The sequence below is a fragment of the Anolis carolinensis genome, chromosome X, assembly GCF_035594765.1.
Source record: "Anolis carolinensis isolate JA03-04 chromosome X, rAnoCar3.1.pri, whole genome shotgun sequence".
Classification (NCBI taxonomy): Eukaryota; Metazoa; Chordata; class Lepidosauria; order Squamata; family Dactyloidae; genus Anolis; species Anolis carolinensis.
Genome location: NC_085847.1, coordinates 5,211,630 through 5,234,826, shown reverse-complemented (window position 1 = coordinate 5,234,826; position 23,197 = coordinate 5,211,630). Strand labels below are relative to the sequence as shown.

The following is a 23,197-nucleotide window of genomic DNA, read 5'->3' as shown; positions in this document are numbered from 1 at the left end:
ATCTGTATGTGTCGACTCATAAGTCACTTGTCAGTTTATGGCAGTGGTTCCCAACCTTTTTTTGACCAGGGACCACTTGACCAGGAACCACTTTGACCAGGGACCCCTCTCCAACATTAGTACCAAAACTGTTATGAATTAGTTTTTGGTCAACTTTAGATTCGGTTTGGTTCTTTGGGGTGCTGATTCAGAAAATTGCATTGGATAGATCACATCAGCCCTAGTTTCTGATACAGAACATATGCCATCCAATAGTCGCCATCTGCTTGCCCACAGAAAACCATATTTAATAATCTAGAGCTGGTGTGGTCTATTCAGTGCAATTTTCTGAATCAGCACCCCCAAGTAACCCCAGGAACAGGCCTAAAAAGGAAGACACCAAGGCACCCCTGCTTCCAGGTGCCAGATGGAAGGGCTCCCCTCAAGGGGAGGGAGGAGGAGGAGAAGCAGCAGTCAGGAGGCTTGTTGTCGCTCCTGCCTTTTGTGGGTAGTCAGCCTCTCCCCTCCCAACATCCCTGTTGCTTCGGCACTACAAGAGGGTTTCACGAGACCAGTCACTCTTGTTGCAACGGTGTAGTAACTGTGAGACCATATTTTAGATCAGGTTGGAAACAACTGGTTTATAGTGACTCCATGCATTTCATAGGGGTCTTCAGCAAGGTATACTCAGGGGTAGTTTGGTCAGTTCCTTCCTCTGAAATACAACCTACAGCCCCTGAGTTTCTTTTATTGTTTCCCATCCAAGTATTAACCAGGGCTGAAACTGCTTAACTTCCAAGATAGATTGGATCTTGTACCTTGTGTCTTGGATGATCAAAGTAATTGTGCCAGTATAGGAGTGGAGACAAAGTGACTCTTGACCTATGCAAACTCTCCAGTTCAATCTTGTTCAGTCTGTAAGTGCTGTCTCTCCTGGAAGCATTTCCTCTTTTAAATAGGTTACAGCCATTCCTGTCTAAGTATGGTTTTTCCCCTCCCAAAATGAGTTGATTTCTTGTGACTTCTTATTTTTATTTCACATTTTTGGCATTCTGTGCGTTCCCTGAAAAATCATAGAAGCAGAAAACCAAGGGACTGGAGCCATCATTTTTTCCCTCTCTGTGACAGTTGCATCCTCATGACAATCCTGTAAGGTAGCTTAGGGCTTGAAACAGAACAAGACAAAGAATAGCTAGCCCAGGAGGGAGCTAGTGAGCATCATCGCTGTAAGAAGACATGGAGCTGTCTCCCTGGACATAATCCAAATCTTTCTACCCACTATGCCCTTGGTTATAAGTCCATCATCCCCAATGAACATGGCTATACTGAGAATGTCAGAAAATGAAGATCAGCACATCTGACAAGTATGTGTCAAACTAGAGATTCTATCCTCATCATACAGGAAAGCCAATGGCTATATCGACTGAGACTAAAGGGAATGACATATCTTTGTGGAAATGATTGGGGAAGGCCTTGCTGTCCCACAGTGGTCCTCACACAATAAATCCAATAAGCCATTTCATTGGGTGGGAACTGTAGCCCAGAATTGGGGAAAGAAAGAGGTCTTTGTTTCGACAAAGACTGCAGTAATCGGCAGTGACTGAGTGGAAAGTATAAGATCGTTACAAAAGGGATTTGTTGTGTCTTTGTGGGGTGGGCTAAAACATGCTGTAGACACCATAATTCTCTCCCTCTTGAAGACATTTTAGTTCGGAATCCATCCCTGTTAGGCAAATTAAATGCAACGCTGCTGCACTGTTTCCTCCACAATGTTTGAAAGCCAGACAGCATGAAACAGCCGCAGCAGAAAGCTGTACTAACCTTTGGATAAATACTGTCCCCGTGTACTTTTCACAGTAAATGCAATGTCAATAAAGCTCTCACCCTTGAAAATAATAGATCTAACTAACCCACCGCGTCTCCCATAAATTGCAGCTGAAAACCATTCCAGAGAACAGTGACGACAATGTTGAATTGACATAGAGTTGCAGTCTCTTCCTGTGTTAAGACAGGTTGGAAGAAACCCAATGTGCTGGTGGCATCCGCCAAATGCAGCTTGAGATCTGGCCCTTTTCTTCTTCATCCCATCTCACCGATCCAAATGTTACTGTGATCTTTCAAACGGCTGTCCCAAGCAATGTCAAAACCGACTACTCGTGCACGTTTCTGTTATCTTGCTTTTTGCCGTATGAAAGCCAGATTGTTTACATCCTTTCCTGTTTGTTAGTCAGTTTGAAGAAAAAAAGACACAGCCATAACTGATTTAATGAAACTGGAACTGGAATCTCCGGTGAATACAAGGGATCATACTGAGGTATGGAATGGCCTCCATCTCATTCTTTCTCTTCCAATGGGTTAGAGCTAATTCCAGAATTGCAGATGCTCATTGTGACAGCTTCCTCACCAATAGCTATGCCTCTAAGGAGAATCCTAACACAAGTGCTGCCACTTTCTCCCCTTCATTCTTCTTGGCTCTTAATTGTTCCTTTAGGACCAAGTTACAGCAACATACTTAGCATAACAGCAGAGATCCCTTTGTGAAAAATGCTGTCTGTTCTAGGTAGCATCTGAGAATTGTTGTGCTCTGGGGCAGGAGGGCTACATAGCAGATAGCCCCATACTCCTGAAAAATCAAAAAGTCCTAGTGTTCCAATCTGGTGAGCTCTGGCTGCAGAAGACCTCTCTTCTCGTATTCTCTCCTTGTTTTTCCTGCTCCAACACATGAACATGTTTTAAAAGATTGAAACAGCTGATCAGGACTGTCAAAAATGGAGCCAAAAACACACAGGTGGCTAAACGGAAGCATAATTGGAAAGCAATTGTAGAACTCTCTGCAACCGTTTCTTTGCTCTTTATAATGAATTTATAGTTGGGTGAGGAGAGATAATAAGAAGTCTGCTTGTGTGTACATTGAGATATTCACATGAGCGCATATACAATCCAGTGCATTTCAGAGAAAATTTTTAAAAACTCTTCTGCCGGATGTGCCCCATCCATCTTTGCGGACTTGTAAAATCTGCTACAAAGGAAGGTGTCAGGATGGCGGGGGACCATTTACCGGGACTGACAGATCTGTGTCTGGACTTGCTGTCAGGTCCACTGATTTTCAAACCCACACTTATTTAATCCGAATTTTGACCTTGTCTTGAAGTGCCTTCAGACTTGTGCACTTCTTCTGAGAGAGTGTGACTTGCTTAAGATCACTCCATACAGCTGAATAAAACCCCACATTTTCTGCTTTGAACTGGAATATATGGCAGCATGGACTCGGATAAACCAGTTCAAAGCAGATATTGTGGGATTTTTTGCCTTGATGTTCTGGGTTATATGGCTGTGTGGAAGGGCCCTGAAGCAGAGTGGGCAAACTCCTGAGTTCAGTTTTGCCTCCTAGGAACTAGTGATCACACCTATTTCAAAATGTAGCTTTAAGGCATTTTTGTGATCAATATTCAGGTGATTTTAGGTTTGCTCCCAGTTTTGAAAAAAATACCAGAAATCCTCCCAACACTCAAATAGAGAGCCTTGCTTCAAAGGAGAACCACTGTGAAAAAAACACGCCTGTGGGTTCCAGGGGGCTGTATCTGGCCTGTCTGTTTCTCATTCAGGGACTAAGGGAAAACTCGGTGTTGTCTAGCAGAGAATTGTAGTTGATCGTCATTGGATTTTTGGATATGACTCTTCCGGTGTGTGTGATTGTGTGTAAAATGAAATGAAAGCACACTATCATGCAAAACCCTTGGCTGCATCAGTGAAGTGGCTTCACATATTCAAGGGCTCGGTACCTTGGGCTGTAGAACAATCAACAATTGATATGCCATTATCCGATTGGATATGGCTGAATAGATAGGAGCAAAGAAAGACTGGTTGGAATGAAATCAGACAGGCAGAATTGAAGCTGGGGGATAAATCTAAGTAGACTTTAACCTTGGATATCCTATCACCCTCTTATCATAAGGAACAGCAGGGGTTATGGAGAGGTATCGAAGAGGGAGAGCTGACTCCCGGGATTAGAGGTGATCTGACCAGATTTATGGCTTCTGTTTCTCAATGCTCACCAGATAAAAGATTGCTAGAATTCAATTACCATTTGTAAGAGAATTACAAATGCTGTGTGAATATAAACTCCCTGTTGCTTTTGAGAGGTTATCATTTCAGGGAGATATATATATATATATATATATATATATATATATATATATATATGATTAACGTTCTAATGGTTATTCAAGTCCTGTCCAATAATTACTTTAGGCATTGTCAAAAGCTTGCTTAAATAGCCAGGATTTTAACTCCTTCCTCAAAATTAAAAGGATAGGTACTTGTCTTATTTCCTTGGGCGAGAACATTCCAGAGTTGGGGGGTCACAAACAAAAAGGCCCTCTCCCTCGTCCTCACCAACCTCGCTTGTGAGGAAGGTGGGATTGAGAGGATTGATCTTTAACCCTTCCAAAATACAGATAAGCATTCACCCTTGCAAAATTCAATGTAGTACCTTCAACCTTTTTAGAGGGGAGGTATAACTCTGATGCACGCTTATGTCCTCTGTGGAGACAATGAGACCTGTATTGTTATATTGTTCCTTATACAGTGGCTTCCGACACACTTTTATCCACCCAATTCTACATGGCATTCCTGGAAGAACTGATGAGTTTTACATACATTGCTTGCTGGCAAATCACAATCCAATGGTAATAATAATAACATACTTTATTTATATTCTGCTCTGTCTCACCAAGGAGACTCAGAGCAGATTACAGCTACATATATGGCAAATATTCAATGCTGTTATATAACTGACAGAGACAGACAGTACATAAACAGAGGCAAGGCTTCCCTCTTTTAATCTCCGGCATCTGACTGTACTCGACTCGGCCATGGGGAGGTGCTGGTGTTTCATTTTCCACATGGGGAGTTTGTTGTTCATGGACGCCTTTCCTGGTTGGATTTTTGCCGGCATGTTTTTCAAAGCGGTAGGTTCAAATAGATACCAAAGAAGGTACCTATTTATCTACTTATATTGTTGTTGTGGAACTGCTAGGTGAGCAGAAGTTGGGCTGATGGCAGGAGCTCACCCCGACCCTACAGTTAAAGTGGCCAGCTTTTGTGCTGCAGCACTCGCTTGTCGGCAAAAAATAACATCATCAGGAAAATTTGCCTGTATTTAGTAGTATTTGTTTTTGTATAATCCTGTTGTGAGTGTTATTTGTTCGGCCTTACTTTTGATTTTTGTGTCTGATCTGTTGATGGTAATAAATTATTCATTTGTGTGGCCCCAGGGCTGTAGTTTGTGCCCCCCTACCTTAAACTGGTAAACAGCAGTGGGCTTCTCCCTTTGGCTTTTGGTGCTTCTGAAACATCTGCTGCCTCTCTAACAAGCAATACATTTTAAGTATCTCTACCAAGTCTCTTTCAAGTGTTCCACATTACAAGACAAGCTACGATTTAAGACCAGGTTTTGGAGCCAAGGTACAATGCAGGCTATTATGGGTTTGACAGAGTGTTGGCTAAGAGCTTCAAGTCAGCCCACGGTGGGGGAGATGGTGAAATCATTTTAATTGCATATTTTGAATGCTAAGAGTAGGGCGTGGAAGATGAGCTGGTTAAGATGGAGAGTTCTTTTGGGCCCTTTGGAACCGCCAACTTTAAATGGTGATACAGTGCTGTCTTTGGTACAGTCGCTATTGTGCTCTTGGCCTTTAGAATTCTGTGGGTAGTTAAACTAAATTACTCATGTTATAAATAAGGCTTTACTTTCATCCAACCTTTCAAAGAGCCTGGAGGCAAGTCTGTGGCACTGGAAGTTGGCCAGCATTTCTGGTGAAAACATCTCTGTTGAAATCACACAATACTTATCAGTCACAAACGTTCGTCTGATCTGGTATTTTTTTGGTGTCCCAATGCATTGAATGCAGGGGAAAGGTGATGATGTCTTGTGTGGACAGTGGACCAGTCCAAACCATACGCATCTTGAGTCCCGACGGGGAGAAAGGCAAGGTATAAATAAAGTTAATAATAATGATAATAATAATAATATGGATTCTCATGAGCTTGTAGACAAACCCTGTGTTGCAAAGGAAAACTCCAAAGGTAGACTAACATTCTCCTTTGTATTATATCAGCTTGGAAACTGTCTTGATACATTGGGACTTGAGATATCCAGGTTTTATTCCCCACTGAGCCAAGAAAAGTCACCAGGTTATTTCTCTCCACCTGACCTTCCTCATAGTGTTAACTTGAAGATAAAGCGAGAGGAGGAGAATCATGTCTACCACCTTGATCTCACAATCAACCTGGAATGGATTGTGGCTACAAGTCAATTGCTAATTTGTCAGGTTTTGAACTTGTACATATGACACATCCCGGCCACATGGCTGCTATGAAAAGACATGCTGATTTAGCCAAATGTTCACCTACGCTGATTGATAAATAGATGCATGCATATTGTATCCATTCCTAAATTACTTTGGGCTGATTCACTCAATCATTTCAGAGGTGAGCAAATAAATATGCATGAGGCAGTCGAACTCCTGAGTGTTCCCAGATGGCGAAGTGCTGTTCTCTCCCTGTGGTAGAGCATATGTTTTGCATACAACAGGCTCCAAATCCAGTCTTTAGCATCTCCAGGTAGAAGAACCAAGATGAAGGTGACGAGAAGGTCCCTTCTGTGCCTGAATCCCAGGAGAGCTGCTCACACTGAGAGTGGATAACACTGGCCTAGATCAGTGTGTAACATTCCACTTTTCATTGACTCACTAGTTGCTTCCCTCACAGATGGTTACGCTGGATTGGGTGGAGGGGATCTCCACGTGGTTTCTACTCTTGGACTAGATGGCAGAAGAGTCTGACTCTGGATGTAGGTAATTTCCTATGGTCCCAGGCTCAATTCTCAAATTCTAGAGTTCCTGAGAGCAGCCCTGAACCCCTACATGCAGATGTACAGAACTCTCTCACTAATAATAATAATAATAATAATAATAATAATAATAATAATAATATACTTTATTTATATTCCACTCTTCTCCCCTAGGGGACTCAAAGCAAATTACAGCATTTACATACATAGGCAAACATTCAATGCCTTTACAGCCATATACAATGAAGACCTGAAGGTTGGCAGTTCAAATCCATCCACACAAACACAAACTAAAGCAAAGGCTTCTCTTTTCATTTCTGGCTTCTGGAGGCGGTGCTCATCTCTGGCTCTGGGAGGTGTTTTTCTCCATTTTCAAGCCGAGGAGACTGTGTTGTCACCTCCTGGTCATGAGGCCGGCAAGATTGCTTTGAGCGTCTCTTTGCCTTTTCCTGCTGAAACGGTACCTATTTATCTACTCACATTTGTATGTTTTCGAACTGCTAGGTTGACAGGAACTAGCGCTGACAGACGGGAGCTCACCCCGTCTCATGGATTTGAACTGCCAACCTTCAGGTCAGCAGTTCAGCAGCAAAAGGATTTAACCCATTGTCAGACCTCTCAGTGTAGAAAGTTTGGGATTTGAGTGTGCACTGACCTCACTTCCCCACTTTTAGCTTTCACACAAAGAGACCGAATATTGTGTTGTCGAAGGCTTTCATGGCCAAAATTGCTGGGTTGCTGTGAGTTTTTCGGGCTATATGGCCATGTTCCAGAAGCATTCTCTCCTGACATTTCACCTGCATCTGTGGTAAGCATCCTCAGAGTTTTGTTCAGAGGTCTGTTGGAAATGAGGCAAGTGTAATATATATACAGTATATGCCAAATACTTTCATAGGACTTTGACTGGCTGGAAATCCGAGACAAGTGATGTTGATGACACCTGTACAGAACGCAGAAAGGTTATTCTTTGAACTAAAACTTGCAGACAGCATGCGGGGTTCGGTGAGTTGTAGTCTAAAGTGGTAACTTTCCCAGTCTTTGAGCCTGCAGTGGATAATATAACCACAAAACCTGGAAACAGCATTCTTAACTATATTGTATCTTCTCCTTAAAGTGGTGGATTTTGAAAGGGCTGCCTGATGGCAATGGAAGAGGGTGGTGAGGCATAAACTATCTTGATTTTGCTGGTGTTTGCCGCAGCTTAAAATCCTTCCGCATGCTGTATGCTGTACAAACGTGAAGTAGTATTCCAACCTTCCTAAAGAAAATTAGCTCCCTTTTTTTTCCTGGCAGCAATATTTGCTTTCCCAGCCCAGTTTGGTAACATGCAACTTCTCAAGATGCACCCTCTCAGCAATCCGATTTGCTGACTCTGTTTTCTGGGCTAAGACTGTGTTCTGCTTAGTCTGAAACAGCCAACAAAGCTCGGAGAAAATCCAATCTTTCCTTTGGTAATGTCAGCATATGTGTGTGTGTTTTTAGTCCATTTTTTAAAAACACATGCCTGTGCAAAACGCATCAGAAAGTTAGTGAAGTGCCCGGTTTAACTCTGTGGGATCCCCATACACTGATTTTTGTCTGCATAAGTTATGGCAGGAAGTGCTAGAGCCGAAAATTGGCGAGAGCAGATAACAAGTCTCACAATCTGGATGAAGTCAGAGTTTGCCTACCAGTGTGTGTGGTTTTGAAATCAAAACGACTTTAAATCAATAGATTTGGGAGTTGCTGAGGCTTCTCTTCCATGTGCATATGTGAGGTTCACATTTATGTGCATGTGTATGTGTGTATAAAGCAGGAAGGGGGATTTCTTTTGATGAGTGTTGTCTGTGGTTTCTCAGTCAGAGAATTAAAAGATTGGGTGTTTATAGTTTAAAAGCTCTCCCTGTTTTACATATAGGCAGTCCTCAAGTTGCGAACAAGATTGGTTCTGTTGGTTTGTTCTTAAGTTGAATTTGTTTGAAAGTTGGAACAGATACATTATTTTAAGTGTAACCCCAGCCACATCTATATCTATGTTCCAGGCCCATCTATATTTATAGCTCAGCGGGCTAAACCGCTAACTCCTGCCGATCGAATGGTTGGTAGTTCGAGCTCGGGTCGGGGTGAGCACCCGCCATCAGCTCCAGCTCCCTTTCTACCTAGAAGATCAAAAACAGAAATTTGAGTAGATAAATAGGTACTGCTTTTTAAAAAGCAGGGAGGTTATAAAAAGTGCCCATAAGGCGATTCGATCCGGAGAACTTCTAAGGATGACAAAGCTCCTCAGCATGGAAGATGGAGTGATAGCCAGAGTTGCTCACAGGCTCCAGATGCCAGAAATGGAAAAGATGTGGAAAGCCTTTACCTCTGTCTACGTATTGTCTGTCCTTGTTAATTGTCTAACAGCACTTAATCTGCCGTATGTGTTCTGCAATCCGCTCTGAGTCCTCTCAGGGAGATAGAGCGGAATATAAATAAAGTATATCATTATTTATTTATTATTATATATCTATATGTAAAAGCTTTCTGTGGTGTTTTCTTTGCTTCCTGTGCCCCTGTTCAGAAGATTTCCCCTCACTTTCTGTCCCTGTGACAATTGGATTTTGGAAAATTGGGCTTGTGGAAACAAGGAATGGTGACACATTTTCAGCGGAGACCCCTTTCCCCCATGATAATAAGTTGCAGGAGTGAATTTCCTTTCTGAGAGACATATCATTTGTAACTCGAAGACTGCCTGTATAGTTTTTTTCTTCCCACCTAAGTGAAAACAAAGGTTTAGCCTGCAACTGCAGGGGTGACGAAAGCATGAGAAAGTGAAGCAGGAGTACTTGGGTGAACCAATCAAGGAATTTAAATTTATCTCCTCCTGACTGACATTTTCATTTTGCACAAGTAATACTGGGTGCATGACAAGGAAGAACAACGCTGAAATGCACCACAATGTGTAGCCTGTAAGCGAGATGCGTACGGTTTGTTTGGTCGTAATGATTGAGCCGATAATGGCTGCTTGTCTTTTTTGTTTTGAAAGCTTGTCCCTGAACACCATGAAAAATACACATTAGCAAAAGCAGTCTGGTTCTTTCCCCCACTTCTGCCTGCCTCGCTTCAGAAAGATGAGCTCTTTGGTTGGTTTGTGTATCTGTGTTGAGAGATTTTTTTTTTTCGTGTCAGAAGCAACTTGAGAACGTACTGCAAGTCGCTTCAGGTGTGAGAGAATTGGCTTTCTACAGAGACGTTGCCCAGGGGATGCCCAGATGTGTTACCATCCTGTTGGGAGGCTTCTCTCATGTCCCTGCAAGCTAGAGTTAGAGCTCACCCCTTCTCGTAGATTCAAACCGCCAACCTTCAGATCAGCAACCTAACCGTCAAGTCAGCAGTTGAGCCAGCACACTGCACCACCGCAGCTCCTGTTAAGAGATTTATAAGCAGGAACCAGATACCAATTGTTAAGGATGCTGTGGTACGTTGGCAAGAAATGGCCAATTTGTAGTGCACAGATATTATATGGCCCCTATTTGCAAGGCTCTTCCACCCATACTTCGATGAAATACAGTCAAATAGAGGGAGTATAGGTAAGGTAAAGGTCTCAGGGCCCGAACAGGTTCATAAGGGGAGATGCAGTCATTCAAATAAGCTGAACCTGAACCTGTAGGGCTTTGTACTTTGAATTGGGTCCAGAAATACATAGGCAGCCATTGGAGTTGTTTAAGAAGGGGGTGGTATGCTCCCTGTAATTGGTTCCTGTTAACAGCTTGGCTACTGCTCTTTGTACTAGTTGTAGTTTCCGAGCCATCTTCAGAGGCAGCCCCATGTAGAGTGCATTGCAGTAATCCATCTGGAATGTAACCAAGGCATGGATCACCATGGCCAGATCTGGTTTTTTGAGGTACCGCTGGTGCCGAAGCTGTAATTGTGCAAAGGCCCTCCTGGCCACTGTTGACGCCTGAACTTCAAGCCTTAGTGCTGAATCCAGAAGGACCCCTAAAATGTGGACCTGTGTCCTCAGAAGGAGTGTAACCCCATTGAGCACAGCTTGCCACCCTATACCCCAATCGGCCTTGCAACTGACCAGGAGGATCTCTGTCTTGTCTGGATCGAGCTTCAGTTTGTTAGCCCTCATCCAGTCCATCACAGCAGCCAGGCACTGGTTCAGGACCCTGGACAGCTTCCTTGGCTTTAGGTGGAAATAGTAGAATTATGTGTTATCTATGTACAGGCTGGACCTGAACTATGTAGGTTTCTAGTAATCAAGGAACCCGGACTCAAATTGCTACATGGGTTCCCTGCTTCTCATTTCTGGGAGAGAACCACATCTTCACTCCGGAGGCACACAGGGCGAAAATGAGAATGTGACAGTAATGGAGGTGATCAGTTACCCTTCCCAGGGGGCCAGTTAGCCTCCTGCTGCCAGCTATGCCTGTGGTAGCCCCATTCTGGAGCCTATAATGCACTTTAGCATGGGCGGGGAGCTGGTTGACATGCTTCTATTAGAGACCCTTGTTTCACAGATAATCCAGTTATCTTCACTATTTCGCTTCAGAAAATACCATCTGAATGACACTTTAAAATCCTTTTAAGTGAACAATTACGCTACTTTTTACTTCTTTTGGCAATTTCAGCTCGTTCTCAGTTAAGAAGCTGTGAAGTACTGTATCCCAAAAGCTTCAAACTGGCCTTTTTTTGATACAAGATTCCCAAAAGTCCATCGACTCGATTTTGTCAGATTCTTTAAAGATGGGTATAGAACTGTTCTGTAATCCTAAGTTTATTTACCCCAGGAAAAATATCAGATAAATACGCCAGCTGTCGAAGCCATTCCCTTTCATGAAACGTAGCGCTCATCTCAAAAGGATGGTCTTCAAAAAATACCTTGAACTTTATGTCTCAATTCAAAGAATCTTGTAAGTATTTTCCTTGCAAAAGTAATGCCGTATGGAGGCTGCCCATCTTTCCACACAAAGCTTTGTATTGTCTGGATTTTGTTGAATTGACCTTAACAAAATTAACAACTCTGACAGATTGATGGAGGACTTCCTTCAATGAATATGGCAGGGGTTTGGTCGCCAGGCTTTGTCTGTGAATCCAGCAATGGCTTCAAGCTGCATGTCCATTAACCTGCAGCTGCACGAACAAAATGTGAACGGAAGTGTGCGGGATTGTGCTTCAAATAGCAAATGGCTTTATTGTGATCAGACTTGGTTCAAATTAATAGCAAGTCAACTAATGCAGCTATGAGAGCACTTTGTGATAAGTGCTTGGCAGTCAGGCAGGCATTTTCACCGCCTGGATATAGAGCTTGGTTTTTTGAAAGAATTATAAGAGTCAAAGTGCCCAAGCTGGCATGTGTAGTGGATATATTGATATATGTATGTGTACATATGTATGTGTGCAGTGTGGGCCCCCACACTGTCCTCCTTTCATAGGGATTTGAAGACGTGGCTTTTCAAACAAGCTTTTGAGAACGCTTTGTCCCTAGTTGTTCTGTGCAGTAGTCGTACATCTTTGCACTTTATTCTATGCCCTCTCTCCATTGTTGCAGCTTGCACTTCTTCCATTCCTATTGTTTACAGCTTGGCCTTGTTTACAGCAGCTTACCGCCACTGGTTGATGACTTGAGTTTTATTGAGTCTGAGCTGATGTTTTTATATGCGTACGTGTTTTATTTGATTGTATTTTATTTTGTGCTTCGTTTTTATGTTTATTTTTAGGCACTTGTGCCAACTGTAAGCTGCCCCGAGTCCCTTCAGGGAGATGGTGGCGGGATATACGATGAAAGTTGTTTTTGTTGTTGTTGTTGTTGTTGTTGTTGTTGTTGTTGTTATTATTATTATTATTATTATGTGTGTGAGGATGAAGGGGTCCGGGAGAGAACTGGGCAAAACAAAATTCAACGAAGAAAAGGAAAAAACTTAAATAAGCAGCTGCGGGTGGAGGGTGGTCCATGGTCTTCAGTGTTTGCACATGATTGCACAAAGCATAGGAAAAATATGAATACAACAAAGCAAATATAATATAATTGGGATCACTGAAACCTGGTGAGATGAGTCTCATGACTGGGATTTTTATAATAGAGGGGTATAACCTCTAGGTAGAAAATTGTACTGGAGGAAAGTGCAGAGATTCTCTCTTCAACCTCATCCTTGTAATACCCTTCTGACAATTCCAACTCCTGATCTATGCTTTTGCCTTGCAAATTCCTTTACTCTGGGGATGTCTGTAATTGTCTGTTGCTGTGTAGTCAGGTATGCTGGAATAAGTCAACTATGCGGACACTTATCTCAGAGGAGACACTGTATTCTGTTTCGATGAAGAAAGACCTCCTTAAATCTGAACCTGGCATGTATTTTCAGGTAAAACAGCTCCAGATTGCCGACAGGATGTGAATAGCAATTTCTTGTGAGAAATAATGAGAACATTTCCATGCAGTAAGCTACACCATAGTGCAGAATTTACTCTCTGTAAGAAATAGATGGCCATTCAGAAATGGAAAAAAGCAGGTTTTTAATTTTAAATCACATTCCCCAGAAACTGCATCTTCCACTTCCACCCAAGAGATGCCTCAGGAAATAATGGAGCTTCAGATTGGAAATCTCATGCTTCCAAAGGTTTGTGTACATAATACAAATGAGTAAATGGAACGTGCAGCCTGTAAGCACTTGGGAATGACATATTCACAAAAAGTCAACACGAGTTTCCCGCAATCCAATCATGCCAGGTGAACCTTATCTCCTTCTTAAATAGAGTTACAAGCTTAGTAGATGAAGGGAATGCTCTGGATATAGCCTATCTTGATTTCAGTAAGGCCTTTGACAAGGTTTCCCATGGATTTCTCACAAAGAAGTTCATAAAATGTGGGCTACACAATACTACTCTTTGGTGGATTGAGAATTGGTTCATAATAATAATAATAATAATAATAATAATAATAATAATAATAATAATAATAATAATCTTTATTTATATTCTGCTCTACCTCCCTGAGGGGACTCAGAGCGAATTACAGAATACATACATGGCAAACATTCAATGCCATTACACAATTCACAAGAAAGACAGTCAGTACATAGATAGAGGCAAGGCTTCCCACGTTTCATCTTCAGCATCTGGAGGCTATGCTTGACTCAGCCATGGGGAGGTGCTGTTGTTCTATTTTCCATGCCGAGGAAGCTGTTGTCCATGGATGCCTTCCTGATCGAATTTTGCTGGCATGTTTTCAGGGGCGCCTTTTACCTCCCCGCCTAAGCGGTACCTATTTATCTACTCACAATGCTGTTTTCGAACTGCTAGGTGAGCAGAAGCTAGGGCTGATGGCGGGAGCTTACCCCGATCCACGGCTCGAACAGCTGACCTTCTGGTTGACAAGATTTTCAGTAGCTAGTGGTTTAACCCGCTTTGCTAACCATGGCCCTTTCGGTTAAGTGACTGAACCAAAAGGTTACTTCTATCCAAACGCGCTTCCTTTTTATCCTGGAAAGAAGTGACTAATGGGGTTGTGCAAGGTTCTATCATGTACCTTTCAGTGCTGTTCAACATCTTTATTAATAACTTATTAATAACTTAGAGGGTATGCTTATCATTTTTGCAGATGACACCAAATTGGGAGGGATAGCTAATAGTCCAGATCCCAACTGATCCTGGAAGCTAAGCAGGGTCGGCCCTGGTTAGAACTTAGATGGCAGAATGCCAACAAATACCAGGTGTTGTAGGCTCTATTTCAGAGGAAGGGCCTGGCCAAGTCACCTCTGAGTATCTTTAGCACTGGGATACTCTCAAGTTTCCAGCAAACTTGAAATATTTCCCGACTGCCTAAACTGGGGCAAAGTCATAGTAAAGCAAAACAAAAAAGAAAACAACAATACAGTACCCACCAGAAGCCACTGCACATCATGAAGACTGCCAGTGATCCATTTGTGGCAACTATGGAGTTTTGGACCAGTATAACCAAACCCTAAGTCTGTTAGAGTGAAATAGCAACCAGTCATGTGCATCTTTAAGGCTATCAGTTTACTAGGGCATGAACTTTAACGAATTACAATCCACTTCATTCATGTGTATGGAATGTGATCTAAGAGGTTTTATATTTATATGAGTGTGTGTAGAGATAGACAGCATTTAATTGGGGGACTGAATGTAGTCTGTGAGTTTAGAACCAAATTGGATACTGAAATGTTTGCCTGTGAACGTTAACTCTGGTCATAATAATTAACACTGGATGTTCGCGTTAATTAAAATGAATTAAACATTAATCTGAGAATTCTGTGAGATCCTACCTTTTTCATTGAAGCGACACACTCCTTCCATCCCATCTGCATCTGAGTTAGGAGTAGAGTCCTAAAGAAAGTCAAACAGAATCTCCCCGTGCCACTGTTTGCTATACAGCTACACAAGCTTAAGGATTATCTGCCTTGCCCACCTAACAGGTCTCAGGGGTCTAGCTGAGATATGAAGCAGTCAGCCCTTTCCTTTTAACTTGACATTGATGCTTGAAAGTAATCATCTCAAAGAGAGAAGTTAATGGGTTATTGACCAAGTTAAAAGCCCAGATCAATTGCATCCGCTCAATAGTTCAATATGTCTTGGAACGAAAGGAAGCTGTTGTTGTCCTGCCAGCCACTGAGTTCCTTATCCCTGTAGAAGAGAGACCGGGGATCAGGATATAGAAGTGATCAAAATTCAGGAGCAAGTGTGTCCTGTTGGAACGGAGTGAATCTATCTCTTGGTTAGTTATACTGTTCATGTTGTGTGATTTCAGCTACCACAAGAACCATGGGTTCAAAGCCCGGCCTGTCAAAGTTCCCAGAGGATCAAATGAGACTCAGATGGGATGAAGGCAAAGATCAGAGGCTTTATTCTCCTTTGGCGAAAAGAGGGTGTCAGTAGAGTTTGCACTCCAAAGACTGACATAAGCACAATTGCAAACGTACAGACTTATTTACAGTACTTTGATAGCTATTCAAAACAAAGAGATTTTGTTGTGCCTGCTGTTGATTGGTCCAACATAATAATAATAATGCAACATAACAACAACAACAATTTATATTCTGCCTTATCTCCCCTCAGGATGGATCACAGTACACATACATGGCAAACATTCAATGCCGTTTGGACAGACAGGACAGAACAGAACAGACAGAAAGGAAATACGTTGTGTTGAAGTTCAGTTTTGGTGCCTTGGAGGTTGAGCTCGGATTCAGCCACAGTGGGTTGCTGTTGCTCTATTCTCTATGACAAAGAGCTATCAGGACTTTTTCCTTCCTTTTAGTCGCCTGCATTTCGGGTCTTTTTCTTCTATGGTGTCGTAAAATACCTCCCCTGCTAATTAGCGGTACCTAATTTCTCTACTTACAGCTCTAAGCTGTTTTCGAACTGCTTAAGTAAACAGTAAGCTGGGCTTGACAGTTAGGTGCTCATCCTGACCGGGCTTCGAACTGTTCACCTTTCAGTTGGTAGATCTTATTATTGCTGGTGATTTACCAGCTGTGCTAAAGCCCAGCCCTTTATGTGAGTTCATTGTAAGGTTGCTTGATACTAGGGAAAGGGTCATCACAGGTTCTTTGTTGGTTCCTATGGGGCCACGGATTCTGAGGCTCACCCTTGATATTTGCCTTTATTACTGGTAAGAGAACTAATTGCAAGCAATTCTACATTTGTAACTGCTTTTAAACTCTGCTGACATTTCTTTCCATCTAGTCCATTCTTGCCCTTACCAATCCACCATCTCTCCTGCCAATGTAATCCCTCCTGCCATAACGTTCTTTCTCCCAGTTCCATTAGCGACCGCTCTGGAAAATGCCAACTGTTCAGATACTCTGTAATGGGATTACTTTGTCATGCTACAGATATGCTCTAAAGGACAGCCAAGGCGCTTCACATCAGCTCCCCTCCAACTATGATGTGTCTTATTGCGTAGCATAGGAAAAAATTTAAGAGGAGTGAATGAGCTATCCTTCTGCACAGAAAATCTCTTCTTGTGTGTATACTATATTTGGATTAGGCTGCTGAAGCTGCTGCTTCTGCTTTCTAAGAAAGAGCAATAGATCCCACAAATTCCCTTGGTCTAAATCCATGACCCCGATCCTAGCCTCCATACTTACCAATAAGGTTAAGAGCAGCATGATGCTCCACAGCAGTGTTTCTCAAACTCTGCTCCTCCAGGTGTTTTGGACTTCAGCTCCCAGAAATCCCAGCCATCTTACCAGCTGTTAAGAATTGTGAGAGCTGAAGTCCAAAACATCTGGAGGAGCAGAGTTTGAGAAACACTGCTCTACAAGATTTAGGGTCAAATAAGAAGTAATGTTTGTATTTATTAAATTGCTTTCACTTATGCCATTTTTCTCCCTCTCCCTTACATTTTCAACAGGATTGGCTGACAAGATTTGGCTATTTGCTGCCTCCAGATCCAAACACAGGACAACTGCAGACACAAGAAGAACTCGCCAAAGCCATTATGACCATGCAACAGTTTGGAGGTCTGGAAGCCACGGGAATTCTAGGTGAGCGGAGAATCAGGATTGGGAAAATATCTACTGTTTCCAGTGCACAGGGAAGGCAAGTTCCATAATTCCATGGTAGACAATCTGCTTTGCCATTTTTTTCCTGCCTCCCTGGAACATTTTAAGGCTCTTGGTGTTGAAATCTGTCCGTTTTTATTTGGGGTGCCCTGTGAGCATTGCTTCCCGTGATATTGTTGACATAATGCAGTTCTTAATTTGATTGTGTTAATTTGTTGCATTCCGTTTTGGGAATGTGTGAGATTCTAATAATAATAATAATAATAATAATAATAATAATAATACACTTTATTTATTTTCCGCCTTATCTCCTTGGAGGGACTCATAGTGGATTATAGTAAACATATAAGGCAAACAAACATTTTACACAACTATATACAACATACAGACAAGGTGAAGGCCTTCCCTTTTTCATCTCCGGCATCTGGAGGTGATTCTTAACTCCGGCCAATGGGAGGTGCTCTTGTCCCATTTTTCCATGCCGAGGAGCCTCTTGTCCGTAGACATCTCCAGTCGTATTGCCAGCATGTCTGCATGTCTGCATGAGGCGCCCTTTTACCTTCCCGCCAAGGCGATACCTATTGATCTACTCGCATTGCATGCTTTCAAACTGCTAGGTTGGCAGAAGCTAGGGCTGACAGTCGGGAGCTCACCCTGACTTACTGTTTCAAACTGCCAACCCTTTCCTGCAGCTAGCAGTTTAAATTGCTGCGCTACCGCGGCCAGAGGTATACAAACATGGTGTTATGAACTACCATGCAGTGTTGCAAACATCATCAGTACCCTGTTGTCTCAGCGCTTTGCTTTGGGAATTTCTGGAAATTTTAGATGAAGCCACGTTGAAATTGATGAAGACCCCCAGATGCTCTCTTCCTGATCTTTTGCAATCTGAGGCAAGGACGTTGCGACACACACCGGCTGTGACCAAGTGGAACAAAAGGAACTTATCTTGGAGGTATTAAACCCTTCTCTCAGCCCGTGTTGTGGGAAAGAGTCAATCAAAACAGATTTGCATCAGTGCGACCACTTGTCTAAATGTACTACCACTGACTTGAGAGTGTTGAGACATTTCTCTCTTTCCAACTCCCGTGTGTGTCCTCTCAGGCCCTTTCTACATTGTCTTTATATCCCAGAATCTGATCCCAGATTATTTTCTAATCCCAGATTCTAAACATATTGAGGACCATATTAAATGAAAGTGCAATATGTGTGTGTAAAAATTTGCTAATGCCCAATGCACCCGCCTTCCATCCTACAATCTTTGCCCATCTTCCATCATGCTGTAGCCCAAAAGACTTGGAGGGGACCGAGTTGGGATAGACATGCAGCATGTCAGCATGTCAATGTGTCTCTAGAATCATTTCACTCCCCCGCCCGCCCCCCACTCCCTTGCCTTGGGCTCCTAGACCTAGAAGGGAAGGAAAACGGCACATTACTTTCTTATTTCATAGATGAGCAGTGAGCCACTGTCAGAGAATGAGAGAAATCAATCATGTTTTGTATCAAATTGCATTGCTATTGAACAAATACGAGCTTCTCATTTGGTCAATATCTCACTGTTTATCATGAAGCAGCATTTGTGATGGGACATAAATATATATAAATAAATAAAATTGAAGCTTAATTTGTCAAGGACAGAACGCCACAAGATTCAAAGTAACAGAGTTTATTAGTTTACAGAACTCAAAAATGCCCGTAAAAACACAAGGGCCAGGCAGTTTTGCCTTTAGGAGCAAAAAAGGGACAAAAGTAAATGTTCAAAAGATAAACCGGATTAAACCGGAGTTTAATCCGGGTAAAACAAAACTGCTTGCTTCAGCCTAGGTATTAACAGAACGAAAGCCAAGGAACAAAAGATACAAAGAATGCAACTAATTGGCAGCAGATTCCTCTCTGCTGCCAACACTGTGCTTAGAGTAACTTGCGTCGCTCCCACACACACACACAGCAGACAGGATCTCCAACACGAGCAGACGCAGCCAAGGATTGTAGAAGTAGAGTAGACCAGTTCCGTTCCGTAGATCAAAGCCAGACGTTTGTAGTTTTTCCAAGTCCAAGAAGGGGGGAAGACAAGCCGTGGTCAGTTCAGTCCGGGTTCTCAAAGCAGGAGATGGCGTCCGTCAGAAAGACGACGGAAGGTCAAGCTAATAAGAGTAAGCACAGGTTTGCACAAACAAATGCCCACACAATCCCTCCCGCCGTCTGACCTTGGATTCCAATCAACTTACGTCTCAGCACAGGAAAGCACACAAGTCTTCAGGGAAGCGTCCCACACACACACACGGATCCCAAGCGTTTGCCCAGATTACCTTGCCCGACGCAATTTGCAATTGCTCCCAAGCCCCATTTTATGCCAGTTACAAATCTTCATCACTGTCAGCTGCCCTCCTTAACCCGGGCGTTTCCTCATCACTTTCCTCGTCAGAGCTGGAACACCTCTGACTACGCCCAACAGCATCTCCAGCTGTGGATCCCGTCCCATCCCTCCAGCTACGCCATGGGTCTAATCCTGAAGGTCCCCATTCATCTTCTGCCCCATCATGGCCAGTGGCCCCCAATTCCTCCCTTACCCGAGTCCAATCCATCTCATCCTCCTCTGAGCTAACCAGCCCTTCCTCCATTCTCTCCGTGAACCCTTCGAAAGACTCTTCGTCAGAGGGTGCTGCAAATATGTCTCGCAGTCTTTTTCTCTCTCGCTCCTCGAGAGTATCCGACTCTCGAGGAGTCTTACGCCCACGCCTGTCAGAAACAGAGCCATGAGGCTCAATCATAACACTATCCCCTCTCACAAAGGCCTCCTCCCCCGATGGCGGAGAAGTGGCAGTGATATCCTCCGCTATAGCACCACGACGACTAGAGGTATCAAGTTTCAACAGCGAGCGATGAAAGACTGGATGGACCTTTAAACTAGACGGTAAACGCAAACGAAACGCAACAGAAGAAATCTTTTTAACGATAGGAAAGGGACCCAAATACCGAGGCGCAAACTTTCCCCCAGCCTGTTTAATATGTTTGGAAGATAACCACACCAAATCCCCTTCTTCCAATTCCTCCCCTGCCTGCCTGTGGCGGTCAGCCTGAGTCTTCTGCGTTGCCTTAGCTTCCAACAGTAAGCGACGGGCAACATCATGCAATGCAGCCATTTCCGAAGAACGGTATACAGGGTCCGAAGAGACCACATTGGTCGACGGCGCCACACCTCCCCGTGGGTGAAAACCATAAGTTAGCTCAAATGGCGTATGCTGACTAGACGTGTGCACCGCATTGTTGTAAGCAAATTCCGCCACCGGTAACCACTTCACCCAAGCCGTGGGTTGATCTAAACAAAAACAACGCAGATATTGCTCTAAGAGCCCATTAACCCGTTCCGACTGTCCATCCGTTTGCGGATGAAAGGCTGAAGAAACGTTTAACTTAGTCCCCAAGCACTCATGGAAATGTTTCCAAAAGCGTGACACAAATTGCGGAGCCCTATCTGAAATAATCACCTCGGGTGCTCCGTGCAAACGATAGATGTGCTTAGTAAATAGTAAGGCCAACGTAGGGGCCGCCGGAATGGTCGAACAAGGAATAAAATGAGCCAGTTTACTAAATAAATCCACCACCACCCAAATACAAGTATAACCCCCAGACTTAGGCAAATCTGAAATAAAATCCATGGAAATGATTTGCCATGGCCTGTCCGGAACAGGTAACGACGACAACAACCCTCTAGGGCGCCCAACAGGCGTCTTACTCTGCTGGCAAACGACGCAGCTGTCACAAAAGCGCAGAATGTCTTGCCGCATTTTTGGCCACCAATAGCTCCTGGTAATGAGCTGCACGGTCTTGAATCTGCCAAAGTGCCCAGCCATGGGTTCGTCATGGTGGGCTCTAATTACCTCTAACCTGAGGGCCCCCACTGGTACGTAGACCTGCCCCCTGCGTACCAATACTCCGTCTTGATCTTGTAGATGCGGCAGTATGGTACGGTTACCTGCTGAGAGCAGCATCAGTTGCTCCTGTGTCCACACATCATCCCTCTGAGCCTCAAGGATCTGGTCATGTAACCCGAGCTCATTATCTACAACACACAGAGAGGCAGTAGGCAAGATGGTCTGACATACAACCTGCTCATTGGTCTTAAACTCCGGCTTGCGGGATAAAGCATCGGCCCGCAAGTTTGCCTTCCCCTCTACGAACTGCACCTTGAAGTTAAACCTGGAGAAAAACAAAGCCCATCGGATTTGACGCTGGTTTAACTTCTTTGCTGTTTGCAAGTGCTCTAAGTTCTTGTGATCAGATCTGACCACGATCTGGTGCCGTGCCCCTTCAAGCCAGTGCCGCCACACCTCAAACGCCACCTTAATCGCCAACAACTCCTTCTCCCATATGGTATAGTTCTGCTCGAAGGGTGTTAGTTGCCGCGAGTAAAATCCACAGGGACGCAAGGTCCCTGAGGAATCCTTCTGAGACAATACAGCCCCCAACGCGTAGCTAGAAGCGTCCGCTTCTACCACGAACGGTTTGTCAACATCAGGATGGATTAGTATGTTGTCCGACTGAAAACTAGACTTAAGTTGTAGAAACGCCTCGTGAGCTTCCCGCCCCCACACAAATGGCTGTTTCTTGCGCAGAAGCTGCGTCAAAGGTACCGTGAGCTTTGCAAAATTCGGAATAAACTCCCGGTAGTAATTAGCAAAACCTAAGAACCTTTGTACATCCTTCTTAGTCTTTAGCTCTTGCCATGAGTTGACGGCGTCAACCTTATGTGGGTCCATTTTAAGTTCCCTACCTGACACTACATGACCTAGGAACTCCACTTCAGGCACATGAAAGACGCACTTGGAAGCCTTGGCGAAAAGCCCATTAGCCCGCAGTCGGTGCAGAACCTGCTTGACATGTTGACGATGTTCTTTCTCGTCCTTAGAAAAAATCAAGATATCATCCAAATAAATCACTAAAAATTGGTCAATTAGGTCCCTGAACACATCGTTCATGAACCTCTGGAAGACCGCAGGAGCATTGCAAAGCCCAAAAGGCATGACTCGGAACTCGTGGCATCCGAAACACGTGTTAAATGCCGTCTTCCATTCATCCCCTTCCCGTATACGGATTAAGTTATAGGCCCCCCGCAGGTCAAGCTTGGTAAAGACCTTAGCCCCTTGCACCCTTGATAACAGTTCCGAGATTAAAGGGAGCGGGTACCTATCCCGAATGGTGTATTTGTTTAGGATCCGATAGTCGCAGACCAGCCTAAGTTCCCCAGTCTTTTTGGCTACAAAGAATACTGGTGCCGCAGTTGGAGAACTAGATGGGCGAATAAACCCCTTGGCTAAATTTTCATCTAAAAACTCCCGCAAAGCTTGCCTTTCCGGTACAGTCAAAGCATACAGCCTCCCTGCTGGCAGTTTCGCACCTTCTGCCAACTTGATGGCGCAATCATATGGCCTGTGCGGTGGTAATTTGTCCGCTTCTCTTTTACAAAATACATCAGAGAACTCCCCATACTCAGCAGGCACTCCCTCCATATCAGCATGAGTAACGTTTAGAGTGCAACAATCCTGCCTCTTTAAGATCACCTTACGTGTTGCCCAATCCACTTGTGGGTTTACTACAGCTAGCCAATCCATCCCCAGGATCACATCATATCTAGGCAAGCTCGTAATATCCCACACAAACGTTCCCGTTACTCCCTGCACCTCCCACGTTACTGCTGAGGTTTCCTGGTTAACCACCCCAGTCTCCAGCAGTCTCCCATCTGCTCCCTCCACCCATACGTCGCATGCCTTGCGCACTCTAGGAATGCCATGCTTCTTCGCAAACTCAATGTCTACATAGGAGACCGTAGCTCCTGAGTCCAGCAGTGCCAGAGTAGAAACAAGTTCCCTTCCCC

The 23,197-nt window shown here is 43.7% G+C and overlaps 1 protein-coding gene across 1 annotated transcript in view; it reads left to right on the top strand.

Annotated features, from left to right (window-relative positions):
- Positions 1-23,197, top strand: part of mmp17 (matrix metallopeptidase 17) — a 47,582-nt gene that overhangs the window by 10,302 nt on the left and 14,083 nt on the right. The window contains exons 2-3 of the mRNA XM_062958584.1: positions 17,172-17,304; positions 18,151-18,277. Coding sequence (XP_062814654.1) covers positions 17,172-17,304; positions 18,151-18,277 — 260 coding nt within the window. The remainder of the gene's footprint in view (positions 1-17,171; positions 17,305-18,150; positions 18,278-23,197) is intronic.